This window comes from Puntigrus tetrazona, chromosome 1 (assembly GCF_018831695.1).
Source record: "Puntigrus tetrazona isolate hp1 chromosome 1, ASM1883169v1, whole genome shotgun sequence".
Classification (NCBI taxonomy): domain Eukaryota; kingdom Metazoa; phylum Chordata; class Actinopteri; order Cypriniformes; family Cyprinidae; genus Puntigrus; species Puntigrus tetrazona.
The window spans coordinates 18,246,727-18,267,269 of record NC_056699.1 but is presented as its reverse complement, the minus strand read 5'-3'; the positions used below and the strand labels follow the sequence as shown (position 1 = coordinate 18,267,269).

At 38.0% G+C, this 20,543-nt stretch overlaps 1 protein-coding gene across 17 annotated transcripts in view; it reads right to left on the bottom strand.

The window, feature by feature from the left end:
* dclk2a (doublecortin-like kinase 2a) overlaps positions 1 to 20,020 on the bottom strand; it is a 37,395-nt gene extending 17,375 nt beyond the window's left edge. For 2 of the 17 annotated variants that reach the window (XR_006251261.1, XM_043243308.1), the window contains exons 1-4: positions 19,207 to 20,018; positions 15,064 to 15,404; positions 2,661 to 2,790; positions 121 to 228 (exon numbers count right to left, since the gene is read on the bottom strand). Coding sequence is in view for 15 of the 17 variants with exons in the window: in XM_043243308.1 (XP_043099243.1) it covers positions 121 to 228; positions 2,661 to 2,790; positions 15,064 to 15,404; positions 19,207 to 19,603 (976 nt within the window). In the remaining 2 variants the exon portion in view is untranslated. Of the gene's footprint in view, positions 1 to 120; positions 229 to 2,660; positions 2,791 to 15,063; positions 15,405 to 19,206 lie in introns of all 17 variants that reach the window. The other 15 variants (XM_043243223.1, XM_043243244.1, XM_043243331.1 and 12 more) reach the window with 12 other exon arrangements.
* Between the last annotated feature and the right edge of the window lie 523 nt (positions 20,021 to 20,543).

The following is a 20,543-nucleotide window of genomic DNA, read 5'->3' as shown; positions in this document are numbered from 1 at the left end:
TAGAGAATACAAAACATGTGAATCATAGTTATTGGGTGCAGATGTTAAGGAATGCAACTTTTTTTAACAAATGTTAAGCGGTAGCAGGGTTGTTGTAGTGGTGCTGCGGTGTATCCTCACCAGATCCGGGGGATTTGCTGCGGCGCGTGGATCCTGGACTCTTACTACCAGCGTACCTCACCGGGGGAGCAGAGCGAGAAGAATACGAGGACTTGAGGACCTGACATTCTGGACACATACAATATAAATGAGCATAACGACTCATGATGACTCTTTTGCAAACATTCACAAAGACACAAAAAAACTAGGAGAACGTATTGTCTCCACCCTTTCAAGTAATGAATCTCCTTGCCTGGTTGACTTATTGTACATTACATTTCAAAAGATCAGGGATTTTGTTTTTAAAAAGAAATCTCTTACAGTCACAAAAGTTAAACAAAAATGCAGTAAACTGTAATATTGTGAGCAATTTAAAATGCAGTTTACTCCTGTGATGGTAAAGCTGGATTTTCAGCATCATTCCTCCAATCTTTAGTGTCACAAGATCCTTTAGAAATTATTCTAGTGTGCTGAGTCAAAAAACATTTCTTATTATCGCTAATGCTGAAAAAAAGCTTAACTTTATAGCAATGCATGAATTAATTTTTATTTATAATTTTTTTGCAATATTATAAGTACAGCAGTGTCGCCAGACATATGATAACTATTGTATTTTTCATATATTTGTATGAACACTTTGACCTCTGTACGATCGATGATAAACATTCCATAATGTATGATTATTTCAGAATTTTGTGACACTTCCTGAACTAGCTGCCGTCTACCAAGAGAACCAATCTTTATAGAAAATGACTCTTTCTTACAAGCTCTTACAATACAAAAAAATACAAACTCATGCGAATATTCTTCCAAATACGATTATTTTAGCTTACAAATGCTTGGACATTTACAATTAGGCAACACTGCAGTATGGCAGAAAAAACATTCTGTTTAATTGCAAGAGTCAAAGAGAATGTGCAAATGATGAAGTCACTGGTGCAAAAACACCTTGACTAATATTATGATAAACCTTCAGGGAATAAATGCAGTTCAGTAAACGTCTTTACTGTCACTTCTGATACATTTAAGGTGTCCTTCTGACCCCAAACTATTGAATGCAAATATACAAATACGGAAGGATACACAAAACATGCTTGTATGAGGGCCAATACAGACGCCTCTTAGTAAATGAGTGGTATCTGCTGACATGCTTGTTCCAAATTCACATGTGCCAAGAGTGCCAAGCTTTCCACAGAGGAGTAATCAAATTGTCTACTCAAGGCCTATGAAAGCAGACAATCTTTCTAATGAGAGCAGTGGGTGCAGAACTTTAGTAATGAATGACTCATACTGTATAGCAGCTACTGAGCCCGATCTGTCCTGTCGATTACACGCCACTTGCTAATGACGCAGTGCAGTGATAAATTAGCCGATGAGTACCAGATCGTGGAGTGATGGTGATAAAACAAGCCGAATGCCATTATTAAAATGCCATTACTGGCCAGCTAATCCGTTTCATGGAGCTTAATTTAAGCATTTAACAGAAGAATCTGGGAGAGAACGCGTAATGAGTTCTTTAGTTACAGAAGCTTGGTGGGTTTGCCTTTTAAGGGCACTCCACTTCTGCTGCGGACAGAAAAGGTTGAGCAGTAAATACTGTCAGACGCAAACTTACCGTTTCTTTATATTTTTGGAAAAGTCCTACTTAACCTAAGTGGGGCAGCGAAGAAGAACTAGGACAAAATGCCAAGCTGATGAACTAAATTCACTCAGCCATGAATCAAGTTATCAAGCGTGTGCGTGTGTGGTAAATGCTACTAAAACTGGAGGCGTTTCAGCAAAACAGGACGAAAATTATAGGCAAAGTTGCATGATTTTATTTGGAAATTCACAGCTGCAGATCGTCTTCACTTCCCCACCTGCATTATCGGGTTCACTAGCAGACAAACACAAAGGACACACTGAACAATGGCGTGGAACTGCTCATGACAAGGTCACTTCCTCTGATAGTTCTGTTCATTCTGGAAAATTAATTCATTTTTGTAGCCTAGTAAATGAGTGTGAATGAATGACTCCATTATGGAAAAGACTACTGAAATACTATCACTTCTTTTGCTGAAGGTGGCAGCTGTGTGGGTTTTTGTGTGATAACAACTAGAAAAAAAACAAACAAAAACTCAATGGCCTTCAAAAAGCCTACAGGTACATTACAACCATTATGACAACCAGCTTTAATGTATTTATATTTATTTTCATGTATTTTATATAGAAAGAACTAACAGCTTATTGTATAACTGCTGTCAGAGATTTTCTTTCATTGGAGTTTTTTCATTGGTTCTACTTACACAATTAGATAAATGCTTATTTTTATTAGGACTTTTATTGGCCAGGTGACTGACTGATACAATGTTGTATCACTAATTAATATAACTAAGAGACAGACCATGGCTAGCCATAAGCCAATTAAAATTAATTTTTAAACATTTGTTTCAAATACATAAAACAGTCATGTATCTATATCCGTGCATCATGTGTTCCTAGTAAAGGGATAAGAATACGTTATTAGAGTTTAGCATGAGAGACATCGTGTTGAAATGAAGTTAGTGTTTAGATGATCCTACCGGTTATAAAGGCTGTGGAAGCCTTACCACTGTGATCCAACACAAAATCGTCCTGTGCGTAACGGTACTTCTCAGGCCCACACGCGATGAACACGTCATCGTCACCGAAAAAGTCTTGCAAGCATGTAATCTGGACAGAGAGAGGAAGGGGTGGGGGAAGAGAAAAAGAGAGAAACACTGTTTGAGAAATGAATGGAAGTAACCATGTGACTGATGAGCTGATAAAGCGTGTAGTAGTTCACAATACTGCACTGCAGAATATCTAGAGCAGGAGTTTGAAATACCAACAGCAAAGCTCAGACTGCAGACCGTTTCAATGTATATTTTCACAAATAGATTTAAACATAGTAAAATTGTTAAAACTGGAGCGAAAAGTTATCTCTTTCATGTTCTGGAGAATTTGTGGCGCTTGCAGAAGATTCCTGTGGGTGCAGAAATTTCTTGGTATTTGGTACTTTCTTGTCAGGCCTGCCGGCAGCTAAATACTCCCTTGAATTTTAAAACTGATTCTGGGTCACCTTGAATAAAGACAACGGAAAACATCCATAGTTTTTTGGTATTTTACAACATGGAAAAAAATACAAACACAGTCTTTTAGAAACACGTGCACTGAACTTTTTACTGAAACTAAAACTAAAGTTCTCATTGAACTGAAAGACAAAATGGTTTATTTAAAAATGAATAATACGTCAATAATTAATAAACCACGCTGCCGCTCAAGCCGAGTTAGACACAGTGATCTGTTATGCCACGTGAAAGATCATCGAAACAACATTTATTGTTTTAATTTTGTTATAAAATCGACTTTGAATAAGTTCATACTTTACAGGTTTAATTCTATTAAAGTGAAACCTACTGCAATTGCAGTGCCATCAGTTCAGTTTCAAACTAACTCTAAATAAATACTAATGGAAAACAAACCACAGACACATACAAGACCCACAAATATGATGCAAGATAAGATGCAATCTTAAAAAAGACAAAAAGCCAAAGAATACCTCTACAGTTCGTTGCCCATTCACACACTGACTGAGTCAAAGCGCTAATTAAACATCACTGCTTCCGTCTATGATTTTGGCTTTCCAAATTATTTTCTGACCAAATATTTGGGCTCATGAAATGTCAGTGCAACGCTACTTTAGATTATTTCATCAACTCTATATAATATACAATGCGTAACTAGCCATACAGAAAAGAAACATTTTAAGAGCACATCCAAACACACCCACATACACTCGCAACAGTGACAGTGGGCAAAGAATGATGTCCGGATTTCAGCCCACTCCTCCACTCATGGAGGTGGGCAGCAAGAAACAGATGGTCCCAATGTGGAGCTCCATCAAACACGGAATTGAGTAAAAGATCAGACAGATGGAGAGGAGCACAGCCCCCTCTTCTCCTTCATGAGTCCGACACTGTACAGAAAAAGACACAGAAGGCCAAGAGAGAATTGCTCCAAGATCACTCTTGTACTTTATTTACACGATTCTAATGATAATGAGCTATTCAACAGCCTCTAATGGCCACGAGGCCTTTGAATATCCTCACTGCAGACATGAAAAAAAGACATCACCATACTCAAGCATTTCAGCCTCTTTGAGGTACTCTTTAGCTTCCGAAGCAAATTCGGCATTTTAGTCTGATTTAAATGATTAGCGATATTATCAGCAAGTCATAACACTTTTACTAATAATTTGAAAATCCAATTTTAAAGCAACCCCTAAAAGCACTTCTCTCTGAATCACATACAGCTCTGAACTGTAAGGAATCCACATGACCAGTCAGTGGTATGGGTCTTCAATCAGCAGATCAGAGGAGCATATGGGCCCAGTTGTTGGCCTGAGCAGAGTAACAGACTAAAGCCACACTAGGAGACTATTAAATATGCCTGAAACGTTTTAGCTGATCTCTTGGATCTGTAAAATGAAGTACAGTCTGGAGTGGAGCCAAAAGTGTTTCTGACTGGCGGTAGCACAAGATAAATGTTTTTTTTTCAACTAAGGTTCAAGAGCTCATACACTGTTAGTAAAGAGCGCAAACATGTGAACTTTTGAGAAATATTGTCACTAAATCACTGGTGTTTTTTTTTAACTGGCAGTCTCAGCTCACTTCCAAGATGGCTTAAAATGATATAAAATAAGACATGACAGCTAAAACTTGATATTTATGCTTGCATTGAATGTTTAATGTAATTAGTTCCCTTAACATCAAATTATTCTTACTGTCTTCTGGAAAAAGGACAAATACTAGAACATCATGGAAATCCAAAAATCCTAAAAAGGTACATACTTTTTCTAGTTTTCTCAAAATATTTGATAAGTATTTAATATTTAGTTACAATAAAATCACTGTAATGAACAGTGTAAGTCATAAATACTGAGTTATTGAAACTTCTTGTAATATACTGCCATTCTTAGATTCTGTAACATTTTTAGTAGTACCATAAATATATAGGGGCCTTTCAGAAAGTTACACATAGTCCTTTTGCAAAATGCCAAAACATGACATGGGCAGCATGAAAAACACTGCAATGTGTAGATTTACACTTTTATAACCATATTATTGCTGGTTACCAGCATACTTGGGACATTTTCAAGCTCTCCCCGTCAAGTGCTCGTTTTCCCGTAAATCCAAACCTGTATTAATTAACGAAGAAGTTATTTTAAAGAATGTGGGTGACCAAACAGTATGGAAGTCAATGGGAAACAATAACTGTTTGGTTAGCCACATTCCTCAAATCTCTCAAACATTCGTCCAAGAAAGTCAGTCATTCAGGTTTAGAATGAGGGCGAGTGCACGATTATGCAGTTTTCATTTCTGAGTGAACTATTCTTTTACCAACAATAGCATATAAAGTTGCTGATGTTGTTCTTTCACCGGACATTTTTCTTTATTGAAAATCTATTAGAACTTAAAATATTTAAGGAAAAGAACGTAGAATTCTGTATGGGATTTGATTTGGACAGTGGCCTTGTGTTGCTGATCAGCTGACAGAGTTACAGAAGTGCAGAGCAAATATGTGTGCAGATGATCCAGCGCTATGGCTGACAGATGAACAGTTTATTTGGTTAGCTCTGTGTAGCAACAGCACCTAATATAGGGGGAAGGGGAGGTCTCCCTCGTGTCACTGATCACCACTGGGGAATATCCCGGTGCTCCCGAAGGCAAGTAAATGCCTAGTGTTCGCGAATACTAAAATAAACAAAAAGAGACACGCATATGCAGAAACTGTCACCATTCATGTCGCCGATGTTCTCTGTATTTTGCAGAGTTCAGAACAATCTAAGCAGCTGCTAGGATGTTTGCCAGGCTGTTATGATATTTGTTAGCTCCATAAAGTCACTGCATTATTATAATCAGCATTACAAATTCCTAAACAAGTCTCTTACTTATTTTATTTTAGGTTTCTTACAAGGTGCTCATTAAGACTTGTATTATTAAGCTCCTCTAAGCCTTAAAGTACAGGCCTGTGCTTAGAGGGACCCGACAGGGTGCTGAGACTAATAACAGCCCTGCTTTATATGGCTGACAATAATGAAGGGTGTAAGTGCGGCATTGCTCTACATTGTGTCAGGACCGAAAGAAAGAAAGGATTAAGAAATAGAAAGCATATAAATGGGATGAGTTTTATGCTCAAAACAGAGACACGCTACGGTGATGCCGTTTGGACTTTTATTTGACTAGAGATCCAGAGCAGAGTACATAAACGTCAACGAAGAGGAAAAGACAACGCCAGATCAGAGTATTAGCCACACAGACTTGAAGGGGGATAAACAGAACAACACCCATTGCTCCCGCACCAATCGCTGCTAATGTGCTGTTAGCTTTGCAGTTTCTGTCAAGCAAAATCGATCACTCAGAGGCTTTGAATACGCTGGACCCTTCCAGGCTTAGAAGAGTTTGTCAACCATTAGCTACTAAAGCAGAGGAGGGGCAGTTTAGGAAAAAGGTTTTCCTCACAGCAGCCATTAATAAAGCATGCCATTAAAAGCGGCGTTGACAAACGAGCCTTTCACAGAGAAAATTCAGTTACGATTGAGTGTTCTAGCTGATACGTTTAAAAGTCATATATAATGAGGCGCAAATCCAGTGGGTTCAAAATGAATAAAAAATTAAGTAAAAGTAATAAAGTAAAAAGCAGGGAGAGGCCATGTTCATATTCTCGCTACCAATTTCGTTACCCAAGCAAAACACAAAAGTATGCCAATTAATATTTTTATTTTTATTAATAAAGTCATAAATAAAATAAAATGTAATGCAAAAATCAATGCCATTCTTTACTTAAGGTATGAAAAACTGTAAACAAGTTTCACCCATATTTAATTAAACATTTTATTTTTTGGTAAATAAAGGGCATTTACTATTAAAATTAAAAATATTGTGTGATTATTTCTTAAAAAATATATTTTTTAAACAGTATTGGCCTACACATACATTGTTCTAAATAACAGTAATATATTTCTAGCACAATGTCTAAATTGAACTTTAAACTTTACATTTCTGCGTGTATATGATATGACACTGATTTTACTGTAGTGAAGTGGTAAAATGCACGTTACGTGACTTTTGGAGCACACCCTGGAGATAGAGTTGTTTAAGTATTTATGTCCTCATTGAGACGGCAGATGCTGAAATCACTGACTTTTTTAGATAAAAAAAAAAAACATTTAAAAATCTTACAGGCCTCAAATCTTTAAATACTATGACATAATCAAATATTGAATAAAATTAATAAAACAAGTTCATTGAGATATTAACACATAATGTACATTTTTTTAGGTTTCCCATTTCTACAGTGGAGCTAAAGCAGTTCCTACAGCTTCCACCACTCATGAAAGAAAAATAAAGGCAGTCTCAGAAGTTGGTCATCAAAAGTCTAATTGATGAGGACGAGGCAGAGAACAGGACATCAGCTTTCATTTATCACTAAGAAGAGATGAGCTGTCAAACCACAGTAACATCAGCACCAGGCTCCCCCACGCTAAATCTGCTCTGTGGGACTGAGTCAGTCAAAGGGCTTATCTGCTCTACAACATTTAACATTTAAAAAGCAAAATGTTAGAAAATTAATATTGGAATATTAGAATACTAACTGGTCCAAGTTTCCTAAAATGAGATTATATTTGGTGCTTTGAATTATTTATTTTCCAAAAATGTGTGAGTGACAGCAGTATGTAGAAAAAAATTAATACATTTCAGACAGAACTCTATTTGCACCAATTTGGCAAAAAATAAAAGGAGCATGAGAAATAAAATGTATGGCCCATTGTGAAAACAGCCTATACCAGTGTAGATTTAAACTTTTTTTAGTATATTTTTATTACTGGTTGCCAGTATATTTTAATAGTATAATTGTCGTATGTGCCGGTCTGCGTGCAATAACCAATGTGTGTCAATAACAATTTCTCAGCATTAATGAACAACATTAATAAATTCTACTTTGTCGCCAAGACAAAGGGAAGCACCATCAACGCTATTATTTCCTTCTTTTTTTTTTTCAACCAGTTGAAGCTAAAACTTAAAAACAGCATTATCTTTGGTGCTTTGGATAAATAATTTTCCAAAAGCATATGGGTGACAGAAATCGCTGAATAGCCTACGTAGCAATGTGTAAAAAATAAAAATGAAAAATGACAACAAACAGGAAACTGATACAGGTGAACAATGGGGCACGTGGAAATCCGTTTCTGCGCCCATCAGACTCACTTGATAAAGACTCCAGACTGGGCAGACGAAAACAAAAGAGGGCACTGAGATCACACAGTGACCCCGGCTGGCTCTACTGACACGTTTCTGGTCGTGTGCCAGCCCTGTGTCTCCTAGCAATGCCTGCTGGGTCTGGCGGGTCTGTCAGACAAGCCATGGACACCACACACTTTCTATGTTGACCGCTACTTACATGAAACATCCTCACAAACTGTTTGTTATATTAATGCTGCATATGCAGATGGTAGTTTATGATAATTAGAAGACAGAGAATGATTGTTATCCAGATTCATGCTACTTTATGTTTGACCTCAATTAGTCTTTTAATCCTGATCTGCCCTTAAAACAAGTGAAGCAAATAATGTGTAGGTCCTTATGTGCCTCAGAGCCACCTCGGGAAGCCTCGCATTTTTATATTGCAAGAAAGCGACTAACATACACTTGTTTTGTCTAAACAATTAATTTAATTTACCATATAAAACCTTCAGAGAGATCAAATCAGAGCTGGTTTCATTATTCCTGCTCCGACTGTAAAACCTTATGAGGTAAAACTAATATGGGTGATTGACAGGTCAAAGAGATTATGTTAGACATCTCAGTAAACCCTAGAGGACAGACTGTAAAGTATTGAAACAAAGTGTCCTATTTCCTGCTTTGAGATGATGATCTAATGTGATTTAAAAGACCTGAAGAGATGAGGTCTGAAGTCTGCTCTCAGATTGTATTAGATATCAGTTACTTGTTCACATTATTTTATCATGCAAACATAAAATGCTGTAAGGCTTTTAGTATGCTAATATTCTCCAGGCCTACATGTCAGTCACCATCCCCCATGATCGCTCGCACCCGACACACAACCAGCACCTATTTCAGTCACTAAAACACTCTTTTTTGCACTTTTCCTCCATCTATGTATCTCTCTCATATAGATAGATAGATAGATAGATAGATAGATAGATAGATAGATAGATAGATAGATAGATAGATAGACTAAATCAAATTAACTATGTATAAAGATGATACAACTGGTGTAATATCTTAATGTAAAAAAAAGAAATATTATAGAAATTATATTCTAAGTTCACAGAAGGAGAACTCTCTATAATAAATAATAATTAAAGACTTTAATATTAACAAAAAACATACTATGGAAAAATAATATAGCATGAAAAAACATGCATAAAAACATACATTGATTAAAAAAGTAAAACAAGTTGTTGTTGTTTTTTTCTTTTTCTTTATTAAAGAGAGTCTTGCTCATCATTTACCTTGATTTGACCACACTGTAAGTCTACAAGTACATTTTTCAACTTTTTAACTTTATTCATTTATTTGTCCTGGTTTGATTCTAGTTCATTTACAGTCATTGCAATGCTGACTTTATAATGAAGTCTTTTGACTCCAGGATGATGTATTCATTTTTAGACTCTTGGTATAGTACATCTAGGGACCACTTTATTTTTATTTTTTTACTTCCGTCCATGTCTGTAGCTTTGCAAGTCAGATGCAAACACACAAAATATGTAACGTAAAATTCACATTTCCCTTTCCTAAGCAGATTTCAGAAAGCTTAACATCTTAAGAGTGTTTCACCAAATGAGCCCTAATCTTGAGTTTCTAAAGTGACTTCTGAAGTGACTTCAATGTGGATGAGGTGGAGGCAGCAGGGTGCATATGGATTAGCAATGATAACTCAAGTGTTTGACCCCTCTTCCCAGCCTCACACATGCCACCTCCCCTCTGCAGTCTCCCAGGAGATCGACTTGTCCTCATGCAGATTTATAAAACCATTATGGAGGGTCTATTACCATGTCATTGGTTGCCATTATCAGCTAATCACAAAGCACGCAGCTGGGAGAAGACGTAATGCATCGTACTACATCAAAACCGGTGAGTTTTATTTACTTATTACTAATTTGGCACCCAAATGTGAACTCCTGCCAAAGAAAGTGCGGCTCCTTTCTCTCCATCTGCTTCTGTGATGTAAAACCAAGCAAAGCTCATTGGGGGAAAAAAAGAAAGGGAAAAGAGCGATTGGCATTCATGGAGCTGGATGTTAAGAAGCGTATCTGACTGAGAGAGTCTTGTGCTGCTAGTACAGATCCGCTAGCCCCCCTAAACACAGCCCGCACCTGCCAGCTGCACTTTAAATCCTCCAGCCGTTAGGTTCAATTACAGCAGAGCTGGATGGAGTCTCAGTGGGGTGTCTACGCCTCACCATCCCCACCCCCACCTGCCGGGAATTAGGCTCGGAATGCTCGGAAGCAGATGGCATCCAGTGGCTATCATGTTAACATGCATGTTACCCCTAAATATTCATTTGATGGGGACTTTCTTTGATTTCGAGGTGATGGATAATTCTAAGTCTCAAATGGTTTTTGACTCTGACTAGTAAGGTACATATTAGTGAGTCTGTGATACTGTCTGTGGTACTGTCATAGAAGGGGTTTAAGGTTCAAAAACACGTTATTTTCCACATAAAGCACATTATTGTTTCTACTCTAAGCCCCGCCTTCCAAAAACAGGTGTATTTGTACAAAGCTCATTGTTCTTAAAAAGTGAGGTGTGCTCTGATTGTCCAGCTATTCAGTGCTTTGTGATTGGCAGAATACCTTAAGCATGTGATGGAAATGTTATGGCCATTACCACAACGTGATGCTGCATGCTGGTGCTATGACGCAAAAATAAGAAATGCCTTTTTTAAAAAAGTCTTTTTTTGCATATCATTGCATCATGACTCATAAACATAATGCCATGTCTGCATTTGCCGATCGAGGAAACGACAAACAAGCATTACTTTACACTACTCGAAACTTGTGTTTGAATAGTAAATAGCAGGTAATAAGAGTTGGAACTGCGTCACTTTATAGCCTCTGTGCAAAGCCAGCACAGGTTGCACAGCAGGTTCAAGAATCAGTCCTTCGTAAATGCTCTGAACACAGTCTAATATCTGGGTTGAACTGTTCTAGAACAGTGTTGTAAACACAACATAACCACTGATTTCTAGTTGTGTACTCTTTTATAAGCACAAACAAAGTAGTTTCACTTTTACAGCAAAACACAGCATCTCCAGAACATGGCGCCGCCAACAACGCCGCTGCAAGAATAATAGCTCCACCTTCTTTCTTTGCGTAAACATTTGGGCGGTGTTTGAAAATAAACCCACTCTATGCCATGGAAAAGTTATATATTTCATAAAGAAATTCTCTTTGGTTTTGAAACTTTACTCTTTGCTTATTTAGGGATCTTATTTGTGTACTAACAGCTTGTAAAACTGTTACTTTAGCAGTGGATACAGTTTTTGTGAGTTTCACAAGTGTGTTTATCCATTTTAAACAGCAAAAACATTAAGCAGCAAAACTGTGTTTGTGTTTGAGCAGCAAATCAGCATATTAGAATGATTTCTAAAGGATCACGTGACAATGAAAACAGAAGTAACGCCTACTGAATATTTAGCACTGCCATCAAAGGAACAGTTATTTTAAAATGGTAAAATTTAAATTTAGGTTAAAACATTCTTACAGATCCCAAATTTTTGAAAAGTAGCAAATATACATAAAATATATACAGCGCATGAATACATAAATAAATCACAGCGGCTTGAGTCTAGTTACAACACATAATCTGGAGCAGGGGATGTCCTTTTTATCTAGTGTCTCACAGCTGTGCATTGAGGACATGCCGCCTCTAACTCTTCACAGTCCTACTGAGGACGTACCAACTGTAATCACATATGACATGCAGTGATGCCTTGCTTGAACCAACCAAAAAGCTCTCAAGTAAACACAGTTCTTTCCCATGAAAGCAATAAGATGAGTATTGAGTGTGTTAGTAAGCAGCTTAAATGTAAGACAAGTTTCATCTAAGTCAGTCTGATGGATTTGCACTGCATTTTGATCTAGTTGGGTGTTTCTTGGAACCTTGTTACTGGTGTCTGCAAATATAAAGTTTCAAAAGGAACGCTTTAATGTTTTTCTTCTCATCCCACTTCTCATACCTCAGTTGTAAAGAGATTCATCAAAGACGTTAATCTTACTAAGGCTAAGAAAAGACGCATAGTGAGAGTACAGCAGCACTGAGCTGTGTACAAATGCCTCATTGCTGTGATTGCTGAGGTGAGCACACAAGATTAACTTTAGAGAAATGCATGAGTGGACCACTTTATGTACAGTAGATCATATTCTATGAATATAGTACACTTTGGGGGCCCATGACTACTTTTAAGCCATTTATGGCACAAATAGATCTATTACTGTAGGTATGCAAAAACTATCTGGAATTAAAAGCTGGCAATGTACTTTAAAACCTACATATATTTCATTCATCTTGTGTGATCTAAAAGTAAACATCTCATTTGCTGGTGTTAACATTCATAAAATGCCTCTTCAATACAAGCGATATTACTGAAATGTTTTAAAGACATGAGTATCACTGCAGTGGTATCCCATCATACATTTTTAATGCCTACCAGTGACAAACCTTGCTATTTGTGTGTGCCAGGAGCTACTCCCACTGAGTCACTCAGACATTAGGATTCCCTGTGCTGCAGGGTAGATGACATGCTCTTCCCAATCATAGACAGCACTAAAACCCACATATATTAGTGGTTAACTGCTATTGGCTGCCCAGTCTCAGCTACATAATGTCAATGAATAATGTAGAGCACTTTGGGCTAAAAGTCCATTAGACAGGTTGAGGCTGTCGAACATATGGTTTAGTTTAAATGTTTCCTACAAATATAGATTTCTCTGGACACTCCAAACTATTCTAAGATATAATAATAATAATCATTTAAAACTTAATGGGAATTAGTTGCACAGCTGAGATGTTTTGGCATTGTTATATTTGTGAAGGTAACCATATATAAGAGATGAAGGTCTTATTCAGAACAAGTGAAAATATAGATGTGAATGTCTTTCCCATAGAAATAATAACTGTGACCGGATGTGACTAGGAAGGAGCATGTAAATACTGAAACAAAAAGAGCCAAAAACAGAGCCCTGGGGAACCTCCATGAGGGTTCTGTTTGTTAGTTCGCAGGGTCTCAAAATGACTATTTCTTTCACCATTATCATATGCCTAAATAACAGAGAATGAATCTAGTCTGAGATATTACCATAATAATTCTACATTCACCTTTGACAGGCAATTCTTACAGGGAGTTTTGCATAATTAAGGCAGATCAAGCCGGGAATGACTTCAAATATGCGAATGGAGTTCTCTCACTAAGTTCCAAAGAGATTCACGGTGGTCGAGAGGCAAGAGCTTTCTATACACAATTCACCACTGCTGTGCCGAATCCCTGACGACATCATCAAGATGCGTCAGCTATCCACATCCCAGCAGGCGTGTGTCCTAGCTTTTTGGATGAGAACAAAAGGAGATAATTCCCCTGCCCCGAAAAAATTTCTGCATGAAAATCCTTCAAAATTTCTTTGTGTTCCACAGAAACAATAAGTATTCCTCATTTGCTGAAAATCCACATTGAGATTTTAGGAAACAAAAGATACATTGTGTCAAAAGCTTGAAAGATGTGCAAACAGAGAGGAGTGCACAGATGAAATGCTCCGTGTACAGATGAAAAGAGAAGGTAATACTCGAATAGTCTTGAATACTATCTCTGCTGGAAAGACCATGGCTTAACGCTCAGTGTGCCTGCCATTACCAGAATACAAAGGTCAATTCTGCTTTCTGCCAGTAATGTCTGTTTTCTTTCAAATACTAAATAATAGTACTCTGATTACTTCTAATTAAGTATTTCATGTACCAAGATAAAATGTATTTTCTTAGAATAAACTGCAGATTGGTTTAACCACATAAATGAAATGAGAATTACGTTTTAGTGTCCTAATAACCACAGAGGTGACTAAAGACATGCCCCATCTGGATTTCCCATCTGGGCTGGTTAATGCATGTTCAGAATTAAAGAGGGTTCAGGTGGTCATTACCAGCTCCTGATGTATAATTCTGCACCATCTATACAACAACAGCTCAGATCATTATTTGAGAGTCCCTTGAGGGTAGCATCACTGAAGCGTTCGCATTTTTAAAGGTGATAAGACACTAAAAGTGTGGCCTCATTTTTTTTCCAGGACAATGCTCCATTGCTCCATTGGTGCATTCAAGGAAAAAGGAGAAATACAGTGAGAAGTTTTTCACTTTTTCACTTTTCACTTGAAGTTAGGAAGTTATAGATGAATACAGAACTGACAAATGTTGACTTCAAGAATCTGATAAAAAACCACTGATCTGCTTATATATAATCAATATATCAGCAAATTTCTCATTTTAAAACTTTCTAAAACTTATGGAAATCATCTCCCGAGATCACATTTTTAAAAAAATCCCCAGACTTACTGCACAAAAGCAGGTCATGAAAAGAAAGTTTTTAGACTAAAAATACCTAAATGTCAAAAACTGAAAAACAATTTATGGCAAAACTAACGGGTGCTTGAGGCAAATTTGAGGAAAGGGTAAAGATGTTTCAAGTAAAGATGTTATAATGATACTATGCCAGAGCAAAAATAATAGGCCTGTGCTGGTTTTCTATGGTTTCCAGACAATTCCAGAGCATAAATCTCTCACACAACATTCAGATTAATGACCTTGTTTGGGACATTTTAAACTCCCTTTGGGCTTTAGCTAATATCTTTATTTAAATCATTTTATTAAATGACGTTTTACATCTATCACTTACTTGTTTGCCCTCCAGAGTATAGAGTCTTTTCACAGCCCCAGAATCCAGTTTAATGGCATCAGTGATGTCTGTGAGCACCTGCTCAAAAGAGTGAGCCGTCTTCTTATTCAAGAGAATCCGGACAGCTTTACGGGGTTTGACACCACTCCTGATGACCGTCACCAGCTTGGGTTTGATGAAGTCTTTGCTCTCTCGTTCTCTCAGCTCGTTCTTTGAGGTGATAAGGGATGGCAGAGAGCGAGATGTGCCTGTCTTCACATTGACTGACCAGTTGGGATTGACATTCTTGGTGTAGTCCACTTTACGGAATGGTTCATTGGAAGCACACACATAGCTTTCACCTGCCAAGAGGAGAGTAAGATGAATGAAATTGTTTTGTTTGGAATACTTCAAAAAGACACAATTATGAATAAGATGCTACTTTACTGGAAACCTAAATGTAATGACATCGTGTTTGGAGGTAAGATGTGGTATTAGATAATTATGAAGTAGACAGTTAAGAACTGTGTACATGCTGGACCAAATATGGCACATTTTCAATATTGACTAAAGAGTTTAAAAAGTAAATATGAATTTGGTATGAAAGCCCATTTTTGCAGTGGAGCACAAAATAGAACAAATAAATATAAAGTTTAAAGTAAAAAGTCAAATCAAACAGTGACATAAAAAAATGTATGAAATTTTTATCTAAAATATAAAGTTACAATTCTATATAGAGACACTACAGTGAGATATGCTTAACATGCTATAACACAATAAAATTATTTTTTCCTTTTTACACATGCTTCCATATGAAATACCTCAGTGTCTCATGTACAATAATGAGCATTAAACGCACATTATAGAGAGACCGAAAAGGGTTGGGATGAATAAAAACACACGTAACCCATCTGTGACCCCAGCTCTGCCTCTCTACACTTTTCAGCTGTGCTTTTGGACAAAGTCCAAGGCAAAGTATTTTTCCTTCATGCAGGAATTCCAATTGAACTGAACAAGTATGCACTCCCATTCCCATAGCTATACTTCAAAAACCAAAAGACTGTATAAACGAATAACATATGAAACATTATTTCCCAAGAAACATTGCATAATTTCTTTCATTATGGAGTTCATTATGAAATGTTAACATAACTAAACATCCTCTTGCCTGACAGACATTGCGTTAAATACTCAAAGCCTGTGAAAGTGTGCACGACAGCATAAAGGCCATGCTTGTTGTTTATGTGTGATGATGGCACATCTTGGCACTACCGCAGAGGCAGCTGGTCTGAAAATGGAGCTTTGTCATCCTAAGGAGCACAGTGCTGTCAGGACAAAAGACATGCTAGTGTATCAAAAGAGGACAAACAACCCCCGAAACCAAACATCCCCTCCTGCTCCCTCCCTACCTCAGAGAATACATGTCTGAATGTCACATTCACAACAGTCATGGCTTCCGATGAACTAGCAGGAAACACATCCTTCAAAAGAATGATTGGCAATAGATTAAAGTCATTTCTAAATCAAAATGAATTGGTGTGATGCATTTTTTATGCCACTGTATGCTCATGAATTTGGATACTTCTGTTCCTCTGCTTTTAATTACCAGCATAACATCACTCTTCCTCGTTTGGTTTTGCCGAGCAGTGTAAGCTTTATGGTGCTAAAACGATTCTCGCGTTAAGGTTAAGGGGTCAAGACGACATTAGGAGCTGAAAACGTGACCATTCAACTGCCGAAATCCACTTCACACACCTCATCATGACCTTAAAGGTGGGACAGACGGTCTTGAGGAATGCAGAGTATATGCACAAGTATGTTTGGAGCGCTTCTCTTCAGTGCAATTTAAATAAAAACTCTATCCAAATAGCTTGCTTTGAACTTACTAAACCTTGATCGGTCAGTCTTTACAGATCCAGTTTATTCACAAAGAGTGAAATAATTACCTTAATGCCACTTACGTTAATCTTATAACCCCACACAGAGTCCAGATCAAGCATAGGATGATTTTAGGCTATTCAAGCGTCAGATAGAAACAAATGAGAAAACAATAAGTAAGTGATATCACTCATGGATACTATTTAGCTTCATTACATAAACACTATCTACCCATCTGAATCCGAACAGCACAGCCTACATCTTTTGGTGAACTAGTGGGCTTCAAGTAAAATGATAAATTATATATATTTCCCATCTTAGTAGCTAAGACGGGCAACTGAGAACAGATGACTCACCTGGTGTGAATGAAATGTTTGTTTATTCACATGAGAGCATGAAGAGATGTGTGATATAACCATGGTCTGTTAGCACTGAGGCGTTTAAAATAGTTCAGCTTAAGAGTGCAATCGAAAAAAAAAAAGAAGCCAAAATTAAAACTGAATGTTGAAAACAAAACCCTAAACAACAAGCGATGGAAATTTCACGCGTGCAAATATTTTTTAAACATCCTCCGATAAAATGTACAAGTATGCTCATCATTAAGATTACAGCCGACGTTTAGTTCCACCACTGACCCAGAACTACAACCATTCATCCACAGCATAACCGTCATTGTTCCGGCCACTGGATCATGAAATCTCAATTTCACTCAGTTTGCCTCGGAAATAGGAGGAAGGGAGGGAGAGGCTCCCAAGACACCGGGCTTTATTAAGCTGAGAAATTAACAAAAGGCTAATTAATCGAGTAGACTCCAGATGGGGTCACTATTACTGATGATAAATTGACCCAAAATCGGATGGCAGCTATCTGACACAACGTGTGTTGCAAAACAGAAATATAGTAAAAACCGACGTCATTCGCATTGGGACTCAGGTGCGGACTGGAACAAGCACCGGGGTTATGAACCCTCCGTCACCCTCTCATAACCAGTCCCTCTTTGATGTCCAGATGGGACCCTGACGTGCCCATCTTTCAGCAAAGTGTGGTGGGCCAGCGCAATAAGCAGTATCGCCTATAAGCTACAAACACTCCGACGTTGTTGCCTATTGCTGGTGATCGTTAGCAAATAGCATTCATAGCTTTGATCGTGTGCGTGTAAGACTTTACATAGATTTGTAACACAAAAGAGACCTAAGCCGACCCTCAGTCAGCGTGAAGAGATGCTGAGCTCGGCACTTCAAATGCAAAGCACTTGTACAATTGCATCACTGAGCAAACACAGAGCCACCATTCTGCGTCACAATCTCACATGCTGGACCAAAGCAGCTGCTCTCGTGCTTGCACACTAACGTGGCAAAAACAAAAATTGCGCTTAGAATAATGTATATATAATGCATTCGGTCTACTGTTGAAACACAGCAGAGCTATAACTGTGATTAATAAGGCCACTGTGATTGAGTTCTGGCTTTGAATGACCAACGGCAGTCGAAACAAGAGTTCACTCACCCCCCAAAAAATGGCAATAATTCAAATGGCTTTCCCTTCTATGAATCACAGAAGCTATTTTGAAGATATTTATCGCTATTTTTGTCCACCTACGAATAAGTAAGCTCAGTCCAGTGGGCCTTGACCCCTCTGGCTTTCATTATAAAAACAAGAATATTGGTAATACATATTGCTTTCTGTTCTATTGATGGGTTAATTTTATTTTTGTTTGAACTATCGCTTTAAGATCCTGTTTCGTGTCTATTTTCCAGCTCGGTCAGGGAAGGAATGGGCCTTCATGATGATGATTGTGGCTTTAAGTGACTTGAGACTAATACACTATTTTATCATCTGATAGCGAATTAAGTAAACATACAGTAATCTTTGTTAGAACTACGCTAATTATTGTTATCCTGTTTATTATGCATGGCTTGCAATTTTTCACGTGAACAAACAGCTACAGTGAGAAGACATTATCATAGAGAAAAAGATGCTATTATTATATTAACATTACTGGTAAATGTATTAGTTTATTGATCGACTGAGCTATGAATGGATGAGGGCCTTTGCAATATATATATATATATAGAAATCATGCCAATACTGGAAAATCCTGTGAGACTTGTAAAAGTTGCCTACACTGATTTGCCATGCTTGAAACATTGCAAACAATGCACCCTTACAATCGCTGAAGTATGATAATAGGAAGCGGTGCTTCACTGGACGTCACACGGGGGAAAGCATCTGAAGTGGCTGCTGTTTCTATTTCGACTTTGGCACCTGTACAACCTTCAGTCTCACCTTCTTGTAACTCATCCAAGCTGGTGATCTTCTTCCCCCCTTCCATAGCGTAGATGTTCCGGACTCCTTGCGGTAAATTCACATTGTCCGAGAGGGAGCGCGTGAGCTCCATCAGCAGCGCGTCGAAGGACCTGAAGCGGTCGCCGGACACCGCGTACACCAAGCCCTTGAAGTACTTATCGCCGTTCCGATAGAAGCGAACTTTTTTGGCTTTCCTTTCGGAGGTGAGCGACTGCAGTGTGCGCGTGCGGTAAAAACTACAGTGCGCGCTGTGAGCGGGACTGGGCACGAGCCCGTTACCGCGCGAGCCGGAATGAGAAGCGCCGCTGCCCCGCGGGGACCGGTGACTCTTCTCGCGCTCCTCGAAATGCTCCCACTCGATGCTTCTGCTAGACATGTTTATTTCCTGGAAGTCAAAGCGCGGACGCTTGAATAAACGAGCTTGTTTTTGCGCCGGTTGTTGTTCGTGTTATTTCTTCTTTCTTGGGAGTTTCAGCAAATCATACGCATTGTCTGTTAGAAACCAGTCAAATAACAGACCGAAGGCTGTCCTGTTCAACTTTTTATACAGCTATATAAACAAGTTGTTAAATATATAAATATATTACGAGAAATAAAAGCTTGTGAAAGTCCCGGTAGTCCACAAATCCAAGAACTCACTTCAAGGACGGACGCTGTGGTTGAGGTGAGCCCCGGTCATGATGAGATGAGACGCGCAGAGATGTACGTGCGCATGCTGGACACGCGTGAGCGTCCACGGCTCTCTTCATCCCTCCACTGGCACTCAATCAGGCCAACACTCGCCACACACCTACATGAGGACAGGAGCTCCTCCTCCTCAGGGTCCTAAAACGCCGATTTCTTTCCAAACGCGGCGGTTCCGACTGGCCCGCTAGGGGGCTTAAACCTTCAAAGGGGTCAAAATAATTTAAAGGGATAGTTCAACCCCCCAAAAATGAAAAATACAGATTAGTTACCTCAGGTTCAGGCCGTTCAAGATGTAGGTTATTCTTCAGTGTAAGATTTGTTCAAACCGCGGTTTTTCCCGATTTATAAAATGATTAATAAAAGTCCCTATGGCTATGCTTTTTATGCACATTTTGAAGTATCACATCAGAAATAAGATATTAAGTAAACACTAGTAAAAACTACTTCAGACCATGAAAAAACTTTAAAATATAAACTTAAAAATATTATATATATATATATATATATATATATATATATATATATATATATATATATATATATATATATATGTGTGTGTGTGTGTGTGTGTGTGTGTGTGTGTATATATATATATATATATATATATATATATATATATATATATATAT